The sequence below is a fragment of the Platalea leucorodia genome, assembly GCF_965183815.1.
Source record: "Platalea leucorodia genome assembly, chromosome: 2".
Taxonomy (NCBI): Eukaryota; Metazoa; Chordata; class Aves; order Pelecaniformes; family Threskiornithidae; genus Platalea; species Platalea leucorodia.
In genome coordinates, this window is record NC_138824.1 from 77,903,394 (window position 1) to 77,931,106 (window position 27,713).

Below are 27,713 nucleotides of genomic sequence, written 5' to 3' on the forward strand. Positions count from 1 at the left end.
ATGAGCTCCAAGCTTTATGTACTTAGATCTAAAGTGGATGCTCTTGTTAATCATGAAACCCTAACGTCTTATAATTTTTTAAGAAGTCTGAATCATAATGTATTCATAATCCAATATCTATCTTAAGTTTTTAAAGCAATTTTGGTTTTGCTTGTTACTTTTGCTCTAAAATTAACTACAGAATTTGGTGTAGCAAATGATGATACCATAATTTTAAAAAGTCATATGTTGTACAGAAATAGGAAGGTGATATTCAGAAAATAACAGTAATTTTGGAGCATTCTGCACAGCATTTTTCTGTTATAAGAAATAGTGTAATTCAGCAATCAATGTGCTACAGTAGAGGACAACCAGTGTGAATTTTTATTACAGTATTTTATATATGGGTAGAGTAGCTACAATAGAGCTGAACTCCCAGAAAAAGAGGAAATAGTGTCCCCACGGCAGTATGCATGGTTTTAAGGGGAACACAGAGGACAAATGTTTCAAAGTTATTTGAACTGATGTCAGATAGAAGAAAACAGGAAAAAAGACATGGATATACCTTGGATTGGCCAAGCTTGAGAGGAATAAGAAACACATTGCTCCAAAAACAGACCAATAAACTACCCAAGGTTGTTATCTTCTCAATTAATTTGAAAATATTTTTCTTAATTTAGTGAATATATAAAGTAAAATAAACTGTCAGTGTAACTTTAATGAAAAGGAAGGGTGAGAACAGAGGAAGATTTCATGACTTCTTTCTATTTTGGTGCATCCTAAATAGCTTTGCTGTGCCAAGGCAAGAAAAAAGTATTTCCTTGTAAAACTTTTTTGGGGTACTTCACTGTGAACTTTAACATTTCCTTTCAAGGAATCCAATCCAACTTTGAAAGAAGTCAATGAAAATGATTGTCATTGATTTCAGTGGGAATGTGGTCAGAGTCAGAACGAATGTATCTCAGAGGCTAGCTGATTACAGGAAAAAACAATAAAGCAACATCAACAGCTTCCTTTATTTTTGTGTTCTGAAATAAACCACATCCTGTGAGAAAAAAATAAGTAAATAAAAATAGCAAAGACAAATCACAATTTAACTGCATCAATGTACAGCATGTGCACGGAGAAAACAGTGGAAGTGAAAGGAAGGATATATGTGTGTTTTTTCATGAATTTCAAACAGGTGAATTTACAAAATGTGTAGGAGGGAAAAGAGCACATGCATGTTTTTAAATTCCATTTTCTCAACCTAAGAAAGAATAAGGGGGGAAAAGTATGCGATTTCAAATAATATTTATGTTACTCCACACATATTTAGGAATACCCTATACACCTATGTCACAGGGGAACGGCAGTCATCTATATGCTAATTTGGATTTTAAAAAGAAAAACAATGAAAGGAATTTCTAAAGAAGAAAATAAAGCACGCTGAAGTGTGCTTCTGCAAATAAGGGACTAAAAATAATTTTGAAATAACAGCAATAACAGTAACAATAATAATTATTATAATAAAAATTTAAAAGTTTATGTTCATGCATCAGGGTTGAGCTTTGAAAAAACAAAAAATACCTTCATCTTCACCACGATCATTACTGGTTATATCATCTGCGCTTTTCTTTGTGTTGGCTCCTGGGATCATAGTGAGGAGGAGAATAAAGGGAAAAAAGAGAATTCAAAAACAGCAGGTTCTCAAAAATAAAAAAAAAACCACTAGTACAAAAAAAATGTAACAAAAATGTCAAAATCTGTTACATTTGAAATTGAAAAACAAAAAAGATGCAAACTGCACATAAACATAAAATGTCAAGAAGAACAAATTGAAAATATTTGAAAAAATGTATTGTGTTCTGTGACAATGCAGTTACTTCAGTTAAAAGTGATTTCTGCAAAAACAAAATTAATGTGCTATTAAAAAAGAATAATATAAATCAAAAAAGTATATTAAAAAAATTACCAAACTATTGTTTCTACATAAGAAATGCAATGTATTTCATTCTGTTCTGTAACCTTGAAGAAATAATGCCTTCAGTCACTATCTTCAATGACTTAACATTTTATTCATCCTCATTAGGATTTATTAAGAATTAACCACAGCCTGAATTTTAGATGAAACCAATGCAAATAAGATTATCATTGAGTCTTACACAACTTGAATGGACCAAGACAAACCATAAAGACCTCCTTAAAATTTAATCTTGCTTCCCATATGAGCAAAAAGATATTTAAAACAATAGACTGTAAACAAAGGCGTAACAGAGTTGAGTCAATCCCAGACATGAAATTGGTCCAAAATTAGCCTTGGTTCATATTATACCACATTTCATGTTCTTTAGAAAAAACTAGAAATTAACTGAAAACAGTTACTTACCATGATAAAGAACTTGCACTTATTTATTAGAAGATTTAGTAAAGAATACATTTTAATTCGTATTCAGTATGCTTTCTCAAAATACTTTTGAGTTGTATACATGCACACACACACACACACAGACACACACACACACATACACACTCATGTCCATACTTGCCCTAGGCTGTGCTTACGGGAGCAAGACGAAATAAACATAGTTTTCCCCACCCCTCTCCTTGGGCAATACTTCTGTTTTCTGACTAAAAAAAAAAAAGACACCAAACTATCCTTGCACCCAACATTTCATTATACTGTGCTTACTCCTGTAGGAAGTAGCCCTCTGTAATGTAAAAGGTTACTTGATAAAGAGTGAAACATGAATAGGAAACTGAATTTCTAATTTAGTTTAGATATGAAATATGGCTACTGAACAAATAAAATGGTCTAAGTCACAACTCTAACCACTTTTTTCCTGAATTCTCTTTATTTGTGTGTTTTTATTGATAAAATTTATTTATTTATTGTGTGTTTTCAAGCCATACTGAAAAAGAACATTATATTAACTTGTTTATATATGAATTTGTGTGTGAAGTCTGAATATGTCACAGAGACATCATATTTAGCTAAAATAATTATTTTATTACTTTCTTTTATTCTGCTATTTAAAATGTATCTATATCCCTCCAAATTCAAGGTTTCAAGTAAATCGCAGTCCATGATTGTAAGACAGAATGCGTTTAATTGTTACTAAAGTACTTAAGATTTGTTAATATACATAGTTGTGGGTTCTGCACACTGGTTTTCTTGTCTTCTTGATACAGACAATACAGATTTTCTATAGATATTTTCTGGAAACATTCTGTCAAAATGTGAAAAGCAGTGGCTGAGACTCCATCTCCACACAAAGCCTGCATCTTCAATGTAGTTGTACGCAAGTTATTGTGTATGTAGTACAGGAGTGCATTCAATTATATGTATTCAGTACATAATGAACTAGGTAAAATATCACTGTCAATGAAATATAGATGTTCTCTAATCTATCAGTTTCTTTGAGAAATGTTGGCTACAGGCTCTGAATCTCAGTCACCATCCAAGTTTTGCCCTTTTTTTTAATACTTTTCCATATTAGTTTTAGCTCAATGAAGGCTGAATCCTTTCTCAAGTGCTACCCAAATAAAATTAATTTTGTATTTAGATAAACCAAGTACTCCACCCATAAAGTCCCCTTAAACTATTTTTGATTAATGTAAAAAATTAATGAGAAATAATTATTAATAGAAAATAAATCCACCTAGACACAAGTTTGAGAGCACATACAGAAGGAATTTTGATCTTAGTTCCCCAAGTGAGATAGTCTTCTAATTGTTTGACAAAAAAAAAATCATTGTATGCCAAATATAAACTCAACTACCACATATCGTTCCTATGAATTTAAAAATAACAAAATCAATGTGACCACATATACATAGTGCCTGTGGACAAAAACTGTATGTGCAATTGTTTAGAATGTAATCCATATTTAAAGTACTTTGAGTGAAAGAAGTAGATATGTCCCAAAATGTTTTAGTTCAGTTACTCTCCTCCCAAAATCATCAATACATATATCAGTAACATATTGCAAAGATTTTCTCTCTAATGTGCTTCTTAAAGTGACTCTGGTTCAGTGTACTTCAGAAAGAACACAAGTGTAATGAGAATTTCGAAAATGTCACCACACCATCACTCTTATGATGAGACACAAAATATCACATAACACAGGTATGTGACATAAGCATACGGTTATCTGCAATATTTGAAACATTCTTTATTTCTTCCTTCATTCTTCACAGCTTGAAGAAATCATGGAGTAACCAATTTTCAGAACAACTTAATATAATTCTAAAATGTATTTAGTTACAATCTGAGTGGGAATGCTGTTTCTCTTATGTGTTGTGGAACAATCTTTCATTTGTCTATTGGTAACTGAAATATATTTTTATAACTAAATTCTTAGGTTTGAGGGGGTTTTAAATTCATTTTGAGATCTGATAAAATGATTTACATGAGTTCTCAAACTGGGTTTCTGTGTTCCTACCACATTGGATTTTTTTCTTACTGTGGGAATTAGCCATAGAATCATAGAATCATTTAGGTTGAAAAAGACCTTTAAGATCATCGAGTCCAACCATTAACATAACACTGCCAAGTCCCACTTAACCATGTCACTAGATGCCACATCTACATATCTTTTAAATATCTCCAGGGATGGGGACTCAACCACTTCCCTCGGCAGCCTGTTCCAGTGCCTGACTACTCTTTCAGTGAAGAAATTTTTCCTAATATCCAACCTAAACATCCCCTGAAGCAACTTGAGGCGGTTTCCTCTTCTCCTATTACTTATTACTTGGGAGAAGAGACCAACACCCACCTCGCTACAACCTCCTTGCAGGGGGCTGCAGAGAGTGATAAGGTCTCCCCTCAGCCTCCTCTTCTCCAGACTAAACATCCCTCAGCCGCTCCTCATGGGACTTGTGCTCTAGAGCCTTCCCCAGCTTCGTTGCCCTTCTCTGGACACGCTCCAGCACCTCAATGTCTTTCCTGTAGTGAGGGGCCCAAAACTGAACACAGTATTCGAGGTACAGCCTCACCAGTGCCGAGTACAGGGTGATAATCACTTCTTGCTGGCCACACTATTTCTGATACAAGCCATGTAGGTAATAATGTTGGTATGGAACTGTTTGAGGAGAAGTGTTATTGTTGGAATTATTTCAGTTTTGCCAAAAACACCTAAGATACTCAGGAGCATTGTTTAGAAAAATTATATTGATCTTCTGAAAAGATAAGCTTCCAGAAACATATTATCTCATACAGAGAGGAAAAATTGGAATTTTCCAACCCCGTTGTCTGTTTTTTGTTAAAAATGTTGATTCATTTGTCCTGAAATTTCTATAAGAAGATGGTATTCCCTGTCATAAGAAAAAAAAAAAGCTTGCTGTCGCTCTAAGGTTAGCTTAAGATTGCACTTAAAGTCGTTAATCTAGGAGACAGAATGGGAATGTGACTTGGAATATCCCGTGGCTCAGAATTCCCTCCCTGCACCAACTGCTTGTCCCACAGACCAGTGCTTCCCTCTGCTTTGGGCCTTCTTTTGGGGGTGTTCAGGGTTGGGGTATTTTTCTTCCTCACATGTATAAAAGTCACAGGAGCACCAGTCTTAGCCTTGCATTCCCATACACCAAGCGAACATTATCACTGTATTATAGGATTGGCCCTTCTGCAGTCTAAGAAGTGTTTACTTATTCATCCCACATGAAACATAGACAGTAAATCTTACACCAATCCTGGAACCAGCAGTAGAGCAGAGAGCAGGGCAGATAGCAGTGGTGATCTAGCATGTTAAAGACTGAATTCCCGGAGTATATCTATTGACCAACCTAGGGTTTGACTGGAGTTGTTGGTTTGCAAAGTTTGTGTTTCAATTTTCATGCTGATGAAAAGTACCAGAGAAAAATATTTCAAAATATTAATAGGATGGAAAATTATATTCCGAATGGTCAAGGTGAGGAAATGTTTAATTACGTATATTAAATATGCTATAGGTATTGTAGCTCTACTGAAGATTACATTTGTATAAAAGTTCATGTTTTAGAAAGTTCTAAGAGGCCTTACTGTTAATGACAACTAGAAAAAGATGTGACTTCATAACATATATATTAAATGCCAGGTGACGTCTTTTCATTTGTCCTACAATTCCATTCATTGCTGAGTGAAAAAGGCATGGTGTAATTCCTTACTGAACTGTGTCAAGCCTCTTTCATAAAGGACTTGTGCTTGCCAGAAAATGTTTGGCTTTTTTTCTTAGGATATAGCATGATAGTACAGATACAGAATAACGTAGGCATATATGAGCCAGTTCCTAACTAGTGCCAGTCAATGTAGCCATAATAAAGCAGAGTTTCATGTGGGCTACTTTTTTTCCTCCCTAAGAAGCTCTATGTGCAATGCAGTTGCAAACTTTAATTCAGTAAGTATCTCTCTTTAAAAGTTTTTAATTCTGAAACACTGACCCATGTGCTGATTAACTTTTAAAAAATACTTGATTTCATTTATCTATGGATGTAAAGTCACCTTGTATTCCCAGATTCATTCTCGATGCCATGCATACATCTATCACAAATGAAGAAGGCACCCCACTGTAAGCACATCCTCTGGCTCACATTTCCTTTGATAATGAATAAAAATCTCATTCAGAAATAGATTTTCTGGGGTTGCAAGTCTTCCCAGATGTATTCACAATTTACACTACATCTTCCTCCATTCAGATAATGTATATCATATATATGTAATGAAGTCAGGTCCCATGCATGCAGTTTACCAGTGTTTGCATTTTAGGTATCCATTCTGAATCCTCTAATGGCAGCAAAAAATTATCAACTACTGCTTAAGCTGATGCCATTTCTTTGCATTTTATATGTAATTGCTCCATCTGTCACACAGTATACCTTTTGACCCCATTTAATTTTGGGAAAGCACTCAGTTTTCAGAAATCACACAGCACATTATTAGTTGTATGACCTCCCAGTTTCACATAGAGCATGCTCAACCTTCTGGAAACTTCCAGCTCAAATCAGATTAATACAGGATCTAATAGTCATCCTCTCAGTGATATGTCTTATTTATACAGCCATTTCAATAGATCTCTAAAGCTCTTGGTTTCCCATCCCATGAGAGCTATTATAATTTTACAATCAGCTCAAGTCCACAGTTCATTACAGTCTCGAGGGAGCAACAGGAAAGCAGAACTGTACTTTCCTTTCTGCATTTCTTCCAAGACTGGTGGGTTAGCTTTATTTTGAGTTTCACTTAGTGCACAAGCCTTAAGTCATTTCATGTGCAAAAAGAGGGGTCTACCAGTGTGGGAGCTTGGCTGTCATAACACTGTCCCTTGCTCATGGCTATAGCCAAGGCTCTCTAGCTACCTTTATAGCTGTGCAAGAAGTTCTCATTTGGCAGCTCAAGAAAGATCAAAAGAGGCATTTGGCATTTCAAACAAAAGTGGAGGAAAATGATTATTGAGAATTACAGCTTGTCAAAGTGTCTTAGAAGTTGACTGCAGATCATCTACATTAGGAGAGATCACAAAGAAAGGCAACATATCTATATACCTGTATTTTTAGAAGCCTGTTGATTTGAATTGGAGAAAGAGAAATATATGCATATTGTCTAGACTTAAATAACCATTATTTCTTAATTATTTACTGAATACTGGCAACATGTGTGTGCATTTGTGTGTGGGTGTACACATATGTGCAAATATATAAACATATATGTACATGAAAAAGCTCTATATAGTTAATAGTTTTCCAGAAAGAACACAGGTTTATTTTCTGGCACTGCCTTCCCATAATGGTGTTAAAATGAAATTATAATCTGTCAAGACTGTGCATAACTCCAGCAAATAGCCACATTCAATGATCTCAAAGCAGTCCCTAGCCATAAGTTAGATGCCTTCCATCTCTCTCCTAAATAATATGAAGACTTAAATTCTAGGTAGTTTTTAATGTGGAAGCCAATGAAAGCTCAGAATTTTACTTAAATTTGCCTAAATTAGATTTGTTTGGTTTTGTTTTAATTCCTATATTATCACCGAATAGCAGAAGACACACGATTACAATGGCCATTATTCCAATACCATTAACAATAACAACAAAACTATCTGGGTTGCAACTGCTAGCTCTGTATAGCAGCAACATTTAACTAAGGAACATGAAACATAATTGAATTTGTGTTCTTAATGACTCCAGCTGCAACACACACACACACAAAAATCTCTGGAATTCCAGACCGCAGTAAATATGTAGATGCTGCTATATAGCCAAGAAATATTTCTTTTCAAGAAAAGAGAATTAAATGACAATTTTGTGTCATATTCAAAATTGGATAGACTGTAAGAAAATGCAACAAAAATCTTTACAGAGTTTTGTGTTCCATGCATATATATAATAAATATATAATATATAATAATATCTATAAATATTTTTATATATTTATATATTATATAAAAATATAATACTCACACAGATTCCAGGGTAGGGAAAATCTACAAACTATCTGTATAGATGATATGTGATCCTGATCACTAGTTATGACCAAAAAGAGCTTACAAAAAATAACTACAACAGTTATCACTTAGGAGCTATGTTGTTACATGAAGTTTTGGCCTGTCCGCATTCTGATTATACTATTCTGCACTCAGCAGCTAAATGCTATTGGTTCTTACTCCAAGTAAGATGCAAAAGATAAAACCTTACTCCAAGTAAGATGCAAAAGATAAAACCTTAGCTTATGTAACTTTGAGCAAATGGGGTATCTCTTCGTTTTTGTCAAACTTTTCAAAGCTTCCTATATATTTCATTTCAGGAAAGTGAGCCATTCATTTTAAGAAGATTGGTAAATATAGATCTATGATAAAAATATACACTGGCATTTACAGTGGACACTTGTCATAGTTACTAAAAGAAACACACTTGAAAGCTATTTCTTATTCTGAAAATACTTTTATTTATTTAGATTGCATTTATTCATCCTGGAAAAAAATTATAAAAGTAATAAGTTTTATCTTTCATCCCGTGTTAATCCATTTTGGTACATCTTTTTTTTAAAAAAAAAATTGTTCTGAATAAAAATTACTGAAAATAATAATTTTTAAAACTATTCAATTAAGGTTTAACAGATTGCTTTTATTGATAATTATTAATAGGTAAATCATTATTATTTTAGAAGATTAATAGCCAATATTAAAATGAGGTAGCTACATAAATTCAGTAATATTTTTAATAAGGATTTTTGTTACACAAGTTACAACACATCTAGAACTTAAAGTCTTCTAAATACAGTACATTGCTTGACATAACCATCTATAATGGCTCAAAAGAAAGAAGGCATTGTGCAGCCTATCCTTTCAGTGACCTCTAACAGATAAGGGGAGTGTTTCTTGCACTTCCAGTGTAACTGAATCTGCTCTATTTGATGGAGGACTGGACTGAGCCTGCAATGCTTACTGATTGAATAATGAAAGACTCATTAAAAAGCATAAATCTACCATATAGTTATTTAAATTAATTCAGACAGAAACACATATTTTTCTGTACAAGCATCAGGAGGAACGCTGCCAGTATGAAAGTGTGGCAGTGACCTCAAATAGCTTACATTTCTCTGCTAAATTGGTGCACTTGATGAGGTGTGAATGTAAAAATGCTAGCATGTCTGAGTGCACAATATTGCTATGTAGAAGCACAGCATTTGCTTTCACCCATCTCACTTCCCTCATCAGCAAAGCCATTTTGAAATTTGGAAAAGATACCTACATGCTACTTTCTTGAATTACCACATCCAAAATATAACAATAAGTTTGATATACTAAAATGTTTAAAAATACACTCTTGCCCTTTGTGTTACATATGCTGGCTCTGTGCTGGCAAAGCTCTTAGGCACATAGTTTTAAGCATATGAGAAGCCCTTTTGACTTCAAAGAAAATACCAGTATTCATAAGCCTCAACACTGTGATGAAGCTGCCTTCAGTCCTGTCTGAGGACTGAGAACATGAGTAAGTCAGTCTACAGTAAATACTGCAGTAAACATCCAAGAACATGAAGGCCCCTGTAGGATATATAAATCCCACTGCAAAGTTTGTCCAGAAGTATGTGTAATATACTGAACTGGCCAGTCAGCAGGTGTAAGATACGGGTAGAGTACAATTAGCTGCAGAGGGGCATAAGGCTGTTAGCATGATGGTTATACTACAATTAAGTTCCCAAGAATGTATAGGACTTCTAAATTAGAAGGCACAAATCAACATTTGTTATTAATCAAAATTCCCAAGCCTAAATGTAACTACACTCTAGGTAATCTAGGTAACTAAACTTTGCAGAAAGAATTCAGTAGTGTTGACCTAACACTACCTATAACTAAAGGGTGAGTACTTTCAAATAAACCTGAGAGGTACATACCTATGTCCAGTTTAAAATGAATGTGAATGAATGTGTAAAAAAAAGTGAATTAACAGCCAGTTTTAATAACTAAAGGTAACTGTTACACCCTCTCTGCAGACAGCTGAACAACGCAAGCACATGCTCTGCATTTAACTGCTGGTGAAGTTGTTTGTGCAAACTTTCCCTTTGGGCATGTATAGGCACCACTGGAAGCTGTGAGCTGAATAATCAACTCTTAAGAATACCTCTAATTATTTGATGCAACTATTTTAATTCTTCATTTTGAACACAAGCTCAATTTGCAGTTGCCTTTGGAGAATTCAGGAAATAATTGTGTTTGTTATTTCAATGGATCCTGTGAGAATGTAATTTTATTCCATTTTAATAGATAATATAATCCTTTGGCACCATATTCATTTCTAATTTTGACGTTTACTGGATCTCTGACATCTTAGGTTTTATTTGGGAATCATGGAAGTATTAGTTACAGGTAAGTAGGAGGTCTGTATAAGATATCCAAAGGAGATATTTGGTTTTTGGGGGCTTTTTGGTTTTTTTTTTTAGCACATAATCCAGTGTTTTTAATTTCTTCCCTACTACATTTCAATGACATCTTCCATCTACATACGACAATGTTTAGTTCCTACTGGAATTAGCAATATAAAACCAACTAAACAATTACACTATCAAACAACTAAAAGATTAATAAAAGGAGTTTAAAATTTGTTAAATTTTAATACTTGTTAAAATTTGCCCCTCTACTCTGCTCTGGTGAGATCCCACCTGCAGTACTGCATCCAGCTCTGGGGTCCTCAGTACAAGAAGGACATAGACCTGTTGGAGAGGGTCCAGAGGAGGCCACAAAAATGATCAGAGGGATGGAGCACCTCTGCTATGAGGAAAGGCTGAAAGAGCTGGGGTTGTTCAGCCTGGATAAGAGAAGGCTCCAGGGAGACCTTATTGGGGCCTTTCAGTACTTAAAGGGGGCTTATAAGAAAGATGGGGACAGACTTTTTAGTAGGGCCAGTAGCAATAGGACAAGGGGTAATGGTTTTAAACTAAAAGAGGGTAGATTCAGACTAGATATAAGGAAGAATTTTTTTACAATGAGAGTAAATGAGGATGGGGCTCTGAGCAACCTGATGTAGTTGTAGATGTCCCTGCCAATTGCAGGAGGGATGGACTAGATGACTTCTAAAGGTCCCTTCCATCCCAAAGCATTTTATGATTCTATGAAAATTAAAAATTAAAAGAAAAGATGGGATAGAATATACTATAGCTATTTCAGGGAAAACCAGATCTAAGGTGGATATGATGAAGAGCTTTATAATCTGAAATATGAATATTTAATTTTTCTAATGCTTCCAAAAATAGTACATGCACAGAAAAGATTTTTCCTAGGATTGAATAGCAGATGCCTAGGAAATCAGATATAAGCTGGAAAGGAATGTTCATTTAAACATTTTTTTCATTATTACTAAGTACTGAAAATGTATATGACTTTGCTAAACAAAAATTAGTGTCCTTGTCCCAAAGAACTTATGCTGTGAGAAGATACCAAGGGAAATACTGACTTCCAGGTCTTCTAAGTAAAACACACAGAAACCATAATTTTAAAGAATAAAATCTTTCATTCTACTTTTTCATTTTTTCCACAGAAAGATAGTTGAAGACCACAAGATATTAGGATTGGGCCACTTAGAAAAAGTGCAACTCTGTCCAAATATCAGGAGATTGATTTAGAGGCTAACAAGCAAGGAGGTCATGAGCAGACCTCTTCCCAGTCTCACTAAGATCCTGGAAATTAAATGGCGCCAACCTAGACTTGAACAAAAAAAAATCTAGAAACAGGACAGAAATTTTTTTATGTTCATGTTATCATTTGTGAAGTTTGGCACGCAAAGTTAACGCATGTAGCATTAATGAGGGTTTAGCAGTTGTAGGACTTTATGCATAAAGTCATCAGAGGATTTTAATTTTTATGAAACTATACTACCAACAACTTTAAAAAAATACATTCAGTCCATACTAGTTGAACCTTGAAAACACAATATTTCTGGTAATACTTTTCTGCACTCAACTTGGTAAGATTTTTGGATATTTTCACAGAAAAATACTAGGGAAGAAGGATGAGAAGGGGGAAAGCACAGATGGAAATTGCAACATTCTGTATTATTTACATTCTAACTAACTGCTTCAAAGCATAAGTTCTGAGCATATTATGAAGCTGTGAGATTTTATCTACAAATGTTAAAGCTGAACAAGGATTGTTTTGATTCATACCTGCTATGTAATTATTAATTACATTAAGTTAGCATCAAAACAGCTGGTCAGAATCATGATTTAAACTTTCAAACTTCGGCACCACAGCAGTGATCTCACTAGTATCTGATCCATCTAATCTCCATTACTTGATAATATTGGTTAATTGGTTTTGATGCATACTATGTTTGTGGATTATATATCTGTTTTGGTGGAATAACCTTTTCTCTATCAATCAAAATTAATGAGAATTCATGTCTCATTTTGGTTTCCATTTTGCAATGTTCCAAGCATAATTTAAGCTCAGTATTTTCAATGTTGGGGTTCATGCTTTACTCAAAATTTAGAAAGGAAAAACAGTAGCTTGTAAATTAACATTATGTGACAGAATTAGGAAATTAGAAGCAAATAATAAAGTCCTGTATGATATAGTTACTATATGGCATATGCCATTTGGTACCATACAATATTATATAACAATATAATATCAATATAATATAATATGATTTTACTATTCCACCTGAATAAAGACATGTTGAATTTTGCATTTAAAAGGAATCATGTATGAACTATATAGAATAGTATGTGCAATGATACAGCTTATGTATGCAATTACTTCTGAGAAATCAAATTCCAGTCTTCTTTGGCTAAATATAAATAGTTCTTATGAAAAGGAACAGGTCAAGCTTTTCTTCTTTTGGTTTATTTAAGCAATATTATTGTATGTGTGCTGATGTTACCTGTTGTCATATGTACTTCAGTTCCTACAGGAAAAAAAATTGAACTTAGTACTGCATTTGTATTCAGCTGTAAGAGAGATCTGAATGTTTCCTTGTCTCAATCAGTACAATTTACAATTTAAAATACCTATCATCTATTTGAGGAAATTAACTATAATTGGCAGTTTTGCTGAGGAAAATAAGCCACAGAGCTTAAGTGTGTTGAAGGTCACTGACAAAGTGAGTTAGCGAGGTTGTCTGAAGGTAGAACTGACACAGCATCAGTCGAAATTATACCTGCCTGTATGTTGTCGTTACTCTGTCAGTCATATCAGTGCTGAAATACACTTACAGGAACAAAACAGAAATACTGGCACCACAGCCAACTTCTCTACCACTAGCAGCAATAAAATGAAGGTATCAGATTTAAAAAAAAAGCAAAAAAGATTGCTGTGATCAAATCTCTCAGGGTATTACTTCAGTTTTCTCCTGGCATTGATGAAATCTCCTGTCCAAGCTCAAAGCCTCCTGACAAAGACTACATTGTGTAGCAATATGAACTTACTCTGTGCCCTTGAACTCTCCCCTCCACTCTAAAGAACACCCAATTTCTGCCAACTGTTTTTCACCTAAGTCAAAATTTGAAAGGAATGAAAGCACCAGGAGAAAGGTGATTTTTGTAGTAATTGTTTCTCTGTTGTGAAACTGCCAAAAGGCAAATTTTATTAGTTTCACTGTCTGTGTATGTGGTTGTACATGTGTGTCTGTGTGACACTTGCCATGTTCTCACACTCTTTTTAACCTTCCATGCCTGGATCTTTTAGCAACCCAGGAAAATGCTGAGAATGTCCATTGCATTATGTTTTCGTTTCAGGCACCACAGTGGGTAATTTCATACTTCTTACCAACAAACCTTGATAAAAATGGCCACAGAAAGTGGAGGAAGGAAAAGAAAGAAAATTAAATGAGGCAAATCATGCTTGACTAATCCAGTGGCCTGCTACGATGGAATAACTGCATCATTGGATAAGGCAAAAGCTATGGATGTCATCTACCTAGACTTCTGTAAGGTCTTTGGTATGGTTCCCCACAACGTTCTTGCTGCTAAATTGGAGACATATGATGGATGGACTATTAGATGGATAAGGAATTGGCTGCATGACTGCTATCCAAAGGGTTACAGTCAACAGCTCAATGTCCAAGTGGAAACCAGTAACCAGTGGTGTCCCTCAAGGGTCCGTACTGGGACGAGTACTATTTAATATCTTCATTAATGACATAGGTAGTGGGATTGAGTGCACCCTCAGCAAGTTTGCAGATGGCACCAAGCTGAGTGGTGCAGTCGACACGCTGGAGAAAAGGGATGCCATCCAGAGGGACCTTGACAGGCTTAAGGAGTGGGCCGATGTGAATCTCATGAAGTTCAACAAGGCCAAGTGCAAGGTCCTGCACCTGGGTCAGGGCAATCCCCAGTATCAATACAGACTGGGGAATAAATTGAGAGCAACCCTGCAGAGAAGGACTTGGGGATACTGTGGATGAAAAAATTGGACATGAGATAGCAATACATGCTTGCAGCCCAGAAAGCCAGTTATATCCTGGGCTGCATAAAAAAAAAAGTGTGGCCAGCATTACTGAGGGGTGTGTTTTTATTTTCCACGTTTTCTAAAATCTATGACACATTAGATTTGGCATACGTTTAATAATTCCTGCAACAAAACTATGATGGGACATTCTGCTAAATTTGCATCTAGAGTTCAGTGCAAATATCTTTCTATATTTTAGCATTTAAATAAACCTTTGCTGTCACCCACATTTTAACTCTGTTGATATAATTTTCCTAGTGACCAAAGTGCATTGCCCTTCTCTGTTCCATATTGACTTTACCACATTTCATTTTAGTATCTCATTTCACAGGTCTCTAGATGGCTTCCCTCTTCCCTTTATTATGAATTTCTGTTGTAAAAAGCAGCAATTCCAGTAACAACCCTTAATTTGTGATTCATACTCTTGCCTTTGAAAATAGGTTCCAAATTCATTAATATCAGCAGTATAGTACAAAACTGACCATTACAATAATTGATAATTTTCCCTCTCTCAAGAGTAGCTCACAGATTTCCACACCAAGAAACTGACATCACCTAACAAGTTATTTTCTTCCAACTCTTTCTTCATTCTTTTACTTTTTATTACAACCTCCAGCATCATCCTTTTCTTCACACTAGTTAGCTTTCCAAAATGATGCTCTTCTTTCTTACAAGACTTTGATCCTTCTTTTCCCTCATTCTTTTATTTCATGGTGTTCTATTTTTTCAGTTAACTTACCCTAGGGTCATGCTTAACTACCCATAATACATACTCTACTACCCTAGAATATCAAAATTAATTCAACCTCATGCTGCATTCAGTTATTTCCCATCTTTAGCATTCAGTAATAATTGAATCCTATTTCAGTTTCTCTGATTTCATATTTGTTACTTTGTTCTACATTTACTCTCTTTTTCTTCTCTAGGTACCTAGTTTTATAAGAAGCAACAAGATAATACACATTTCTCTTAGAGTACCCAAGAATTAAAGATACATAAAAGAGAGTTACAACAAGCCATATTTTGATAAACTGAAGTGTCAGAAGAGTAAACGTTAGCACCTATATCCTTAGATGTATTAATGATAAACCAGTATTATATTCTCAAAAAGGGTTTGAGGATAAAATTATTGATCTTCCAGTGAAACACTTCAGTGTCTAATTAAAATAAGCTACTATATTAGAAGATTAGTAGGAACAGATAATGTGCATATTAAAATCAAGAAAAATAATGTTACTATAGCCTAAGGAAAAGAGCAATTAAAAGGATCATAAAGCATTTAGATACATTGATAAAAAATAACCCACAGCTGTCTTTATAGAAAAAACATCACTCTTTGATCTGCTAGAAATCTTAAGGCCTCTCCATAGAATACTTGATAAAAGAAACTTGTGGATAAAATTTATTAGGGTTTTCAAAAAGTCTTTGATAAACCCTTTTTTGTGGGAAGATGTTGAGAACGTAATTATTCACAGAGAAAAAGGTGAAGTAATGTAATGGATTAAAAACATGCTACAGAGAGTATGTTAAGTTGTAACCAGAGGTTAATTTTCAACGTAGCAAAAGATTAATGGCGTAGTGAAATATTTTCTATATTAATCTGATGTTGTTTAACATTCTGTTAATGATCCGGAAAAGGGAATGAATTATGGTATTGTACAATTTTCCAGTAACAGAAACTACATAAGCCAAGGCCAGAGAAAATATGAATATCTTCAAAGATAGTTTATAAAGCTAGATAAATGATGGATGACACTTAAGGTGCTACTTTTGGAACTGAAGTCAAACATACATCTAAATGCCTGTGAAATATGACCTATTCACTCTGCAGCCAATGGAGATAAAGAATGTCTGCCCCAGGTTAAGATGAATTGCGAACAAGATGTGTTTTTTCCTCTTTTTTCTCTCTGAATAAAAAGTAAGCTTAGCACAGAGATAGAGGTACCTATACAGTAGTATGTTTAAAAACTAATAGTCATGCACAGTGAAAGCAATAACTTGAGCCAGGTGATACACAATTGTTAGATTACAAATTATCCATAACTTCCAAAGAAAAAGGCTTGGGCATTACTCTAGTCATAACAATGAGAACCTTAAAAACATAGCCAAATACAACACTCAGAATGTCAAAGCATGCTGTAATTCTGAAAATACAGTAATTTTGTACATTAATGTTTAATAACCAGGTATGGCAGGTCTTATCAGGAATGATACATTCATACCCAGTTTCATTTTAACATAAAACATAGTAAAAATAGAAAGTCTTCCATCAGTATTCTATATTGCTGGAAGACAAAAATGGTTTTGTATGAAAAGAGATCCAATTAGAACCCTTAATTACATCTAGAGAACAGAAAAATAAAAGGGATACCATTATTGTATTGTTCACTTATAGCATGTATGAAGTAAGACTTTTAACTTTTCTGTGTATGCAAGGAGTGTTGAATTCCTCTAAATAATTGAATGTATTTAAAAGCTATTAATCTTCAACAGCTCAACAATGGTAGATACTTTAAAAAAGCAATGAAGTCATAATGCACAGAAATACCATACATCTATTAGCATTTTGTATTAACTTTTAAGCATGTTACACCATATAACTGACACCAACAACTCAGGAAAAGACAAAACAGATAGTTATGTCTAATGTTATTGAGATAAGCAGGACTGCTTTATGTTGAAAATTAAGCTTATGGGGCAGAGATCATGAATTGTGTGTTTCACAGCATAGATCAGCCACCAAACTATGTGGGAAGAAAATTCCAGTGAAGTTTAGTTGAGACAGAAGTCTCTTGCACCATCAGGTTTCCTTACCCTGATGCATGAGAGAGCTGCCAGTTTGAGAGAAAAGAATAGGATAAAAATTTTTGGTGTGGTCTCATGCAACACTTTCAACTTCAGTTTTTAATGGTGTTATGGACTAAATTGACTTTTATAACAACATAGTTATTTAACATGTGGCAACAGTGAAATCAAAAGCAGTGCTAGAGTGATATTAGGATCGAAGACAGGACTTGTTACTGTCCCTAGTCCCCACCTGGAATCATAGAATCATAGAATAAAGTTTCCTGAAAGTTTTTTTTTGTTGTTTTGTTTTTATTCCGCCTTTAAAACTTACTATACTATTTGATCATATTCTCTTCTAACATTAACATCATAAAAGAAATACTGTTTTGTTAGGTGATAAAATGTGGGCCTCTGTTCATCTTTAGAAAATTATGTGTGCTTCACAGTTGTCTTAAAATAGACTTTCTCAAAACATAAAAGCCAAGCACACAATTACTCATACACAAGTACACAAAAGAAGTGCATCTTAGTTTCTAAGGTTAAATCATATTTGCAGTGTATGTGCCTGCTAACTTACTTTCAGAATGGACACAGTAATAAAAGGAATACATGAAGATCTGTCCTGAAAGAAGCAACGGCAATAGGAAGCACAAGGGAAATCACCCTAACATCCACACAGAAGACAGGATGAACTGATTCAGAGCTGTAATGGCATTGTAAAAAATGCATCAAGTTGCAATAAAAAAAAAAGAAAAGCTGTGAGCCTGGCACTTCTTCTGATATGCAACTGGCAATGCAAATCAAAAGTATTTCAACTCTGTGCATTTAGCTGCAAAATTAGAAAATTGGAATAAATTATTTGTACCCTTCAGATCTGTGAAATATTTTTAAACATAGCATGATTATTTTTTTAAAATTTTCATCAGAAATCTATGATAACTGACAGAGAGCAACTGTACCTATATGTACATAGAAAAAAATTAACATCTGCCTTTTAAGGATTGAGGCTACATTAGCCATAATTAGAAGGGAGACTATTGGTACAAGTAAGAATAAGAGATGAGCATTCACAGACTGGCAACAGGGATGGGTTAATAATTACTAGATGAAGAATGACAGCACTTTCCTGGGAAGGGGCAGAAGGACACAAGGGAATGCTGATGTTTCTTTAAATCTCCAATGTATCACGACGCTTACATCATGCTGCGTTGGGTTACATCATGTTACGACTAGTGATGTAACCCGTCGCAATGCAATGCACACATCGCATTCAAACAGCACTTTTTCAGCTTGTCCACATGATCACCATGGCCAAGGGAGGTTTGATTGTGTTAATTAAAACTATTGTATTTCTATGGTATTTCTGGTTGTTCATGAATAGAAAATTCCTTGTTTTAAGAAAAAGGAACACAAATAGAACTAAAATGTATTCTAAATATATCAACCAAATGTGCAGAACATGCAGATAGGTTTGGTCTGATGATGATATGAAATCATCCACATGAATATATTACATAGTAAACTTAGAAGCAAGTAAATCAGGGGAGAAATATCAGGTGCTTCACTCTCACTATAAGCATGTTTCCTCTTTAAGGATAAAATACATCTTTCTGTTCAGTCAGAGTTTGTTGTTTTGGTTTGTTTTTTTTTTTTTTTTTTAATGAAATGTGTTAAATAGAACTTTAAGGTAGGCTTTTAGGTTAAGCTTTTCCTAAATGTCATGGGTGTAATGCTCTTGTACTACCAAACCAGGCTTCGGCTCTAGGTGAAGAAATTATTTCCATGCAGCAGTAGGCTGCTGAAGGTATCAAAACAGCCCCATCGCCAGTGTCTCCAACGCACATGTCGAAGTCTGTAGCAGCTAAACTGTGGTGGATGGTGGAGCTGGTGCCCAGCAGGCTATTCAGATAGCTGGGACAGCAGCAGCAACTGTGATTACAGCCAAATATTGCACACCAACTGTAATCATTTCCCTAATTGACAAGATTAAAACTAAGCAAGCCTAATCTTTCTCTCACCTTGCACCTTCTTTTCTTTTCTTACTCTAGCCTTGATGCCAGTCCCTAGTGCTTGAGCAGAAGCATTTGGATTTAGCTATGGGCTAAAGGAAAGGGGATAAAACCAGGCTTGCTAGGGATGAGCCTAGGGGTGGCATGCCTGTGTTGGAGGAGAGATCTAGAGCCCAACTGAAGTACATTTACACCAATGCACAAGGCATGGGCAATAAACAGGAGGAGCTGGAAGCCACTGTGTGGCAGGAAAACTATGATGTAGTCACCATCACGGAAACATGGTGGGATGATTCACACAACTGGAGTGCTGGAATGGACGGCTACAAGCTCTTCAGAAGTGATAGGTAAGGAAGGACAGGTGGTGGGGTAGCTCTATAAGTTAGAAAGTGTTTTGATTGCCTAGAGCTCAACGACAGTAATGATAAGGTTGAGTGCTTATGGGTTAAGATCAGGGGGTAGGGCAACAAGGCAGATATCCTGGTGGGAGTCTGTTGTAGACCACCCAACCAGGATGAAGAAACAGGTGAAGCATTCTACAAGCATCTGGCTGAAGTCTCACGATCGCTAGCCCTTGTTCTCGTGGGAGACTTCAACTTACCAGATCTCTGCTGGAAATACAACACAGCAGAGAGGAAAAAGTCTCGGAGGTTCCTGGAGTGTGTGGAAGATAACTTCCTGACGCAGCTGGTAAGTGAGCCAACCAGGGGAGGTGCCCTGCTGGACCTGCTGTTTACGAACAGAGAAGGCCTGGTGGGTGATGCGGTGGCTGGAGGCTGTCTTGGGCACAGCGATGATGAAATGGCAGTTTTCGATTCTTGGAGAGGTAAGGAAGGGGGTCAGCAAAACCTCTACCCTGGACTTCAGGAGGGCAGACTTTGGATTGTTTAGGAGCCTGGTTGAGAGAGTCCCTTGGGAGGAAGTCCTGAAGGTCAAAGGAGTCCAGGAATGCTGAACGTTTTTCAAGAAGGAAATCTCAAAGGTGCAGGAGCAGGCCGTCCCCATGTGCCGAAAGACAAGCTGGCAAGGAAGAAGACCGGCCTGGCTGACAAAGAGCTTTGGCTGAAACTCAGGAAGAAAAGGAGAGTTTACCATCTTTGGAAGAAGGGGCGGGCAACTCAGGAAGACTACAAGGATATTGTTAGGTTATGCAGGGAGAAAATTAGAAGGGCAAAGGCCCAGCCAGAACTTAAACTGACCACTGCAGTTAAAGATAACAAAAAATGTTTTTACAAATATATCAGCAACAAAAGGAGGGCCAAGGAGAATCTCCCTCCTTTGTTGGATGCAGAGGGAAACATTGCCACAAAAGATGAGGAGAAGGCTGAGGTACTTAATGCTGCCTTTGCCTCAGTCTTTAATAGTCAGACTGGTCATCCTCAGGGTTTTCAGGCCCCTGAGCTGAGAGATGGAGATAGGATGCAGAATGAAGCCCCAATAATAAAAGAGGTAACAGTTAGCAACCTGCTTCTCCACCTGGATGCCCACAAGTCTATGGGGCCAGACGGGATCCACCCGAGGATACTGAGGGAGCTGGCAGAGGAGCTCGCCAAGCCACTTTCCATCATTTACCAGCAGTCCTGGTGAATGGGGGAGGTCCCAGATGACTGGAAGTTAGCTAATGTTATGCCCATCTACAAGAAGGGTCGGAAGGAGGATCCCGGGAACTTCAGGCCTGTCAGCCTGACCTTGGTGCCAGGGAAGGTCATGGAGCAGATCATCTTGAGTGCCATCATGCGGCACATGCAGGACAACCGGAGGATCAGGCCCAGCCAGCATGGGTTCATGAAGGGCTTGCTTGACCAACCTGATCTCCTTCTATGACAAGGTGACCCGCTTAGTGGATGAGGAACAGGCAGTGGATGTTGTCTACTTGGACTTTAGCAAGGCCTTTGACACTGTGTCCTACAGCATTCTCCTGGAGAAACTGACTACTCACGGCTTAGATAAGTGCACTCTCCGCTGGGTTAAAAACTGGTTGGATGGCCGAGCCCAGAGAGAGGTGGTGAATGAAGTCAAATCCCGTTGGTGGCGAGTCAGCCGCAGTGTTCCCCAGGGCTCAGTATTGGGGCTGGTCCTGTTCAATATCTTTATCAATGATCTGGATGAGGAGATTGAGTGCACCCTCAATAAGTTTACAGACAACACCAAGTTGGGTGGAAGTGTTGATCTGCCTGAAGGTAGGAAGCCTCCACAGAAGGATCTGGACAGGTTGGATCGATGGGCTGAGGCCAACTGTATGAGATTCAACAAGGCTAAGTGCTGGGTCCTGCACTTGGGTCACAACAACCCCATGCAACACTAGAGGCTTGGGGAAGACTGGTTGGAGAGCTGCCTGGCGGAAAAGGACCTGGGGGTGTTGGTTGACAGCCACCTGAACATGAGCCAGCAGTGTGCTCAGGTGACCAAGAGGGCCAATGGCATCCTGGCTTGTATCAGAAATAGCGTGGCCAGCAGGACTAGGGAGGTGATCATCCCTTTGTATTTGGCACTGGTGAGGCCACACCTCGAATACTGTGTTCAGTTTTGGGCCCCTCACTACATGAAAGACATTGAGGTGCTGGAGCATGTCCAAAGAAGGGCAATGAAGTTGGTGAAGAGTCTAGAGCACAAGTCTTATGAGGAGCAGCTGAGGGAGCTGGGGTTGTTTAGTTTGGAGAAGAGGAGGCTGAGGGGAGACCTTATTGCTCTCTACAACTACCTGAAAGGAGGTTGTAGCGAGGTGGGTGTTGGTCTCTTCTCCCAAGTAACAAGTAATAGGATGAGAGGAAACGGCCTCAAGCTGCGCCAGGGGAGGTTTAGGTTGGATATTAGGAAAAATTTCTTCACTGAAAGAGTAGTCAGGCACTGGAACAGGCTGCCGAGGGAAGTGGTTGAATCTCCATCCCTGGAGGTATTTAAAGGACGGATAGACGTGGTGCTTAGGGACATGGTTTAGTGGTGGACTTGGCAGTGCTAGGCTAACGGTTGATCTCGATCTTAAGGGTCTTTTCCAACCTTAACAATTCTGTGATTCCATGATTCTATTTTATGATTTTTCCAGATAACTTCTATTTGAAAATGTGATAGATATTTGAATGCACGGTTATAGATTTTCCTTGTCATAGACCACAGTAAGTTAGTTATTTCCCACTTTGCTTTTCCATGCTGTCCTTTGGGAAGCACTCTTTTTGCTAAATGTTTAAACATAGGAGAGATGAACGGCACACAAAACCATTAACTTTTTTATTAATCCCATACTGCTTAATACTCAAGTTTAGATGGAGAAATGGCCATTAGCGTAGGATGCAAAATAACTGGCAAGTAGAGTCTGATGTCATATGCCAGTATGCCCTTGTTTTTTCTGCTGCCTGATTTGAGCATAAATTATGTCTAATCTACTGAACAAACTGCATTTTCACTGTTGTTTTTGTTTATGTTCAGTTAATGTTTCTCCCATTCTGCCTATCTTTACAAAAGGTATACACAGATGTGTATAGAGTCTTGCTGATTTTCTGCTCTGCTCCCCACCTCACACACTTTGCTCATAGCTTGCACAAACACACACACATGCAAACAGATAATATCACTTTCTCTTGAAGAACTTATTGTAAATGGAATATTTTCTAATGTTGGTCTCCAATTTAGATGTGAATATGCATTCTCTTCTATTGTCAGTTATAGTCATGAAAGCATTTACCATTTCTTGACTAAATCCCACCCTTTCTGCACCTTCTGTCATCTGCTTATTACTGTCTTCTTGCTAGAAGCTAATTCAACTGCACATGTGATTTCTCCAGAGCTCGTCTCAGACAAAAATGTGTCAAGTTAACAAAGAAAGACTCTTTAAACTGATTAAGCTTAAACACTCTGACTGAAATGGGTTAGGAGACAATCACCTGAGTAGCTTCACTAGCAAAGGCAGCAATTGCTGTCTTGGAGAGTGACAAGCAGTGACTTTGTTTGCTGGTACAGCAGCTGGTACAGAAGTATCCACTTCTTTGAAATATTTAAGCAGGTGGGAAATCATTAGCAGAGAAGGAAGAATTAAGAATTTGCTGGAGAAAGATAAACACTAATTCAATCTCTAAGAATGGAGTTTGAAAACAGAGTGGTATTACGTCATCAGGAAGCAGGAGCTACAAGTGATAAAAGAGAAGATGCCAACAATCCTCAAGACACTCAGTACAGCTGATTCTCAAAAATATGTGACTCCAAGTTGCAAAAGAAATATTTCATCAGATTTCGGTTCATATTCTTCCTAGTCCTTCTCCTTTAATGACAAGACTTACTACACATAAATCAAATCAAATACCCCTATCTTAAAAAAATACTAATGAAATGCCTGGAATGAGATCACAACACAGTCAAAGTGACTAACTATGATTGACAAAAGAAAGACAAGCACATTTCTCGGATGGGGTCTTGATTCTGGTACTTCAGAAAAGTCGATATACATATCAGGCATATAGTCCCTCTGAAATCAGGTCAATTTTGAGTCAGTTTTACTGAAAGTAGAATAAGAGTAAAGAGTTACATCTTAAATGACCTATTCCAAAGGGGAAAAAAAAAAAAAAAAGTAACATAAATACAGCGGTGTAGGCAGAGTAATCATATTAATATGGGTAGGTTTACATGCAGAATACAATCTTTAAATGCTGTGTTTGAACAGCAACCAATTTTTAACCCTGCTGTGTTAAAATAACTGAATCCCTGAAGTAAAAAGGGAAGAAAATGGGGACTGAGCTTGAAGGGTGTCCCTAAGGCACTATACCTTCCAGGGCTCCTGCTGGGACAATGCTAATCATGCATCAGCTTTCACTCAAGGCTTTGCCTGAAGGCACAATCTAACTACAAATAATTATTCATATCATTGACTCCAGCAAAGACTCATTCTTTTCTAAAGCAAGAATGTTAAACTCTGAATGAGGTCAGAATCCCATAAACATTAAGTAAGTTAAAAAGTCTTCCTTTGTAGATTATGTAAAGCCTTTAAAGGAAAAATTTAGGTTTATGGATGAACTTGCTCTAAGGCTTATGCTAAAACATCTACATTTCCTTACAATTAGTAAGACAGTTTATTCTGGAATCTTCTACCACCTTAGTGAAAAGTACCATGTCCTTCCTGCACACAAGCAGCAAGGATTCATGACATGACAAGCTAAGTTATAATAATCAGGCTTCTGCTAATGAGGAATAAGTAGAGTCTAGCGGAATGAAAACTTCAGCAGTTTGTCACCCACAAGAGAAGTCATTGGCAAAACCATGTCCTGGTTTATGAAGTTTGTGGCATCATATTTCACATTTGCAATGAAAGAAACAGGTGTAATATAGGGTCTGAGAGTAGACTCTATGATGCAGAAGTTACAAAAATGCACCCTAGCATAAGAAAATCGATTCTGAGTATATGTGTATTCTTTTTTTTATTGATGTAGAGCTTCACAGATATTTGTTTAGAGTTGCATTCACATATTTGCAAACTAACCACAATATCAAATTCATTTGAAATTTAAAATGAAGTACATAACTAGCTGAGATACAGCATGGCCATGTGGAACTTAATAATGTTTTTAAAAGTTCCAGTCTCATGAAGTTCTGACCCCACTACAAATTTTTTTGCATAACATGATTTACTATCTTGAATGCTGTAGATTTACTCTTTTCACCTCAACTATTCTGAATATAACACTGAAAATGATTTATCCTAAGTCATTACATTGACAATATTTTCACTGCTGTAATACTGAAGTCCTAATCCCTATTTTAAACATGACAATCTTACTGTTTATTGCACCTGTAGAAATTCATCTTCATATAAGCAGCAAAAACAACTTCTGACTTTAGGATAGGCACAGATTACATTTATTAACATTATGAAACAATATGTCTTTTTCCACATAAATTATTATTATTATTTTGTGCAGATGGAGTGAGGTGAAGACTATTTTATCGTATTTATTTGCTGTAATAAGACAATATCAAGAAAAAAGTAGACTTTAAGCAGCCTAGGAAAAATGAACTAGAAAAGGACAAAGTTAGTACATTAAAATCCTGGCTTCTCAGCCCTCATTAAATTTAGCATCTTCTCTTTTCTGAAATGGATTCTATTGTAAGTGAACGAGTGTGTGCTTGTGGATCTTAAAAGTTCTAAAAGGGTCAACAGGTAGCAGAGAGGCAAATAGGTTGTATAATTTTTGGTCCTTGCTTTACCCTCCGTACTACCAAGCATAATGTGAGCTTTGCCATAAGACCTGCTAGGATCAGTCTCGTATTTATTCTAAAAACATTCTTAGAATGACAAACCATAAGTATGTCAAGGTACTGCTTGTTCCATTGCTTATACACATACTGCAAATGGAAACTTGGAAACGATACAAAGGAAAGCATAAGTTTAACAGAGAACTATAATCTCAAGTCCACCTGCAATTTAAAAGAGAAATAAAAATATTAAATTTCTACAAGAAGAAACTTCACATCTTGTGCTGCTAACTCATTACTTCTGGTAGTCCATCCAAATAAATGGGATATCTACAGATAAGTTGAAATTATTTTCTAGAGACCGAATTTTGAAGAAGCTGTTTTAACAGCACAACATGGTCTCAAAAATCCACAACAAGCTACACCATGTTGCTCATATAAGTTAATCTTAACAGTTCCAAAATTAAAGTCCCTTTCCAAAGTTGCCATACATGACTGGAAGAGAACATGTAGAAAGCAGACAGCAAGTCCTACCAACAGGAGCTTAATTAACAGTTCAGGTAATAAAAAAATGAATGATGTTTATGTGAAACCTCTGATGAGACCTTTATTACTCCCTGATGTGACCTTTATTACTCCCTGATGTGGTGTATAAAGGAAGAAATGCTTGTTCTTCTTGACTGCCTTCCTTTATCGCCTCGTTTCCTCAGACCACACTGCAAGATACTAGCTTCAATCTTGTTCCCTTGGGAATTCATTCAGGAAACAGTGTGATGGCTATGGGCCAAAAGCTGCTGTCAAGTTTACTTTTGAAAATCCAGGATAACTTAATCAAAGTCCATACATGGCACACACGATTGAATAACCTGGCTACAGCTAATATCTAATACCTGGTTGTATTGCCGGGGGCGGGCAGGAATTGAACAGAAAACCAGTAACTTATCAGAAACACTAGAGGAACAAGAAAGGTAAGCATTCAAGCAAACTTTAGTATAAATGATCATAGTGGAATATTTTCATGCTTTATACTGTGTTCAAAGGCATCAGAAAGAGTCAGAGAGAAACAAAAGCCAGAAATCCACGAATGAGTACATAAACTACACATCCAAATGAACTGGAAACCTGCAAAATATTAATTCCATGAGAAGAAATGATGAATATCAGTAAAGAAAAGAAATAGATTCATTAAAATAACAAATAGAGCATACATAATGACACTTTCATTATTTTTTCAAAGCATCCTGAACAGCTATACAGCTTCTCACCAAAATCCAGATGTGATGTTTAAATTTGCTCAGAAAAAGTAAACTGCATATTGTTAGACCTTGTAGATTCTGTGATGCATGTCAATTCGAAGTTAAGGAAGTTATGTTTCGTTTCTCCAGTTTATAGCTAATGTAACAACTGTGACAACTAGCAGTAGCTCCAAGTCCAGGCTCCGGATTTCACATCCTTAACTGTTTTGTAGTTTTTTTCCTACACACATCAATGGCTCTGTCTTTGTGAAGATCATTTAACTCCTAATTAAACTCAAAGTGAGATTTCTGGTCTTTCCATATACTACATGTTAAATTACTAGGAATAGCCTGAAATCCATGTAATTACTCACAGAAGTAAATACTTATTATGCAATACTAGAAAAAGAACAGAGAACTAGGGAGCAGAGAACTAAGCCCTAGTTATCTACATATACTTAGAGGCTGTAAAAATTTTGACTTTCAAAACATAACTTAGGCCCCTAAAAAAAAGAAAAAGACTGAGCCTCAGTGGACACTAAAGAGAGGAAGCCTCTCCAGGAAGCAATTTTTACCACCAGTGACAGGCAGGATTTCTGAGTCCTGACTAAGTAGTTTATTTCTAAGACGTGTATCTA

At 36.4% G+C, this 27,713-nt stretch overlaps 1 protein-coding gene across 3 annotated transcripts in view; it reads right to left on the reverse strand.

Annotated features, from left to right (window-relative positions):
• Positions 1-27,713, reverse strand: part of NLGN4X (neuroligin 4 X-linked) — a gene marked incomplete at both ends in the record, with an annotated part of 126,573 nt that overhangs the window by 79,718 nt on the left and 19,142 nt on the right. The window contains one exon of one of the 3 annotated variants that reach the window (XM_082334064.1): positions 1,549-1,608. The exons of the other annotated variants lie outside the window; for them this stretch is intronic. Coding sequence (XP_082190190.1) covers positions 1,549-1,608 — 60 coding nt within the window. The remainder of the gene's footprint in view (positions 1-1,548; positions 1,609-27,713) is intronic. 3 annotated transcript variants of the gene reach the window in all.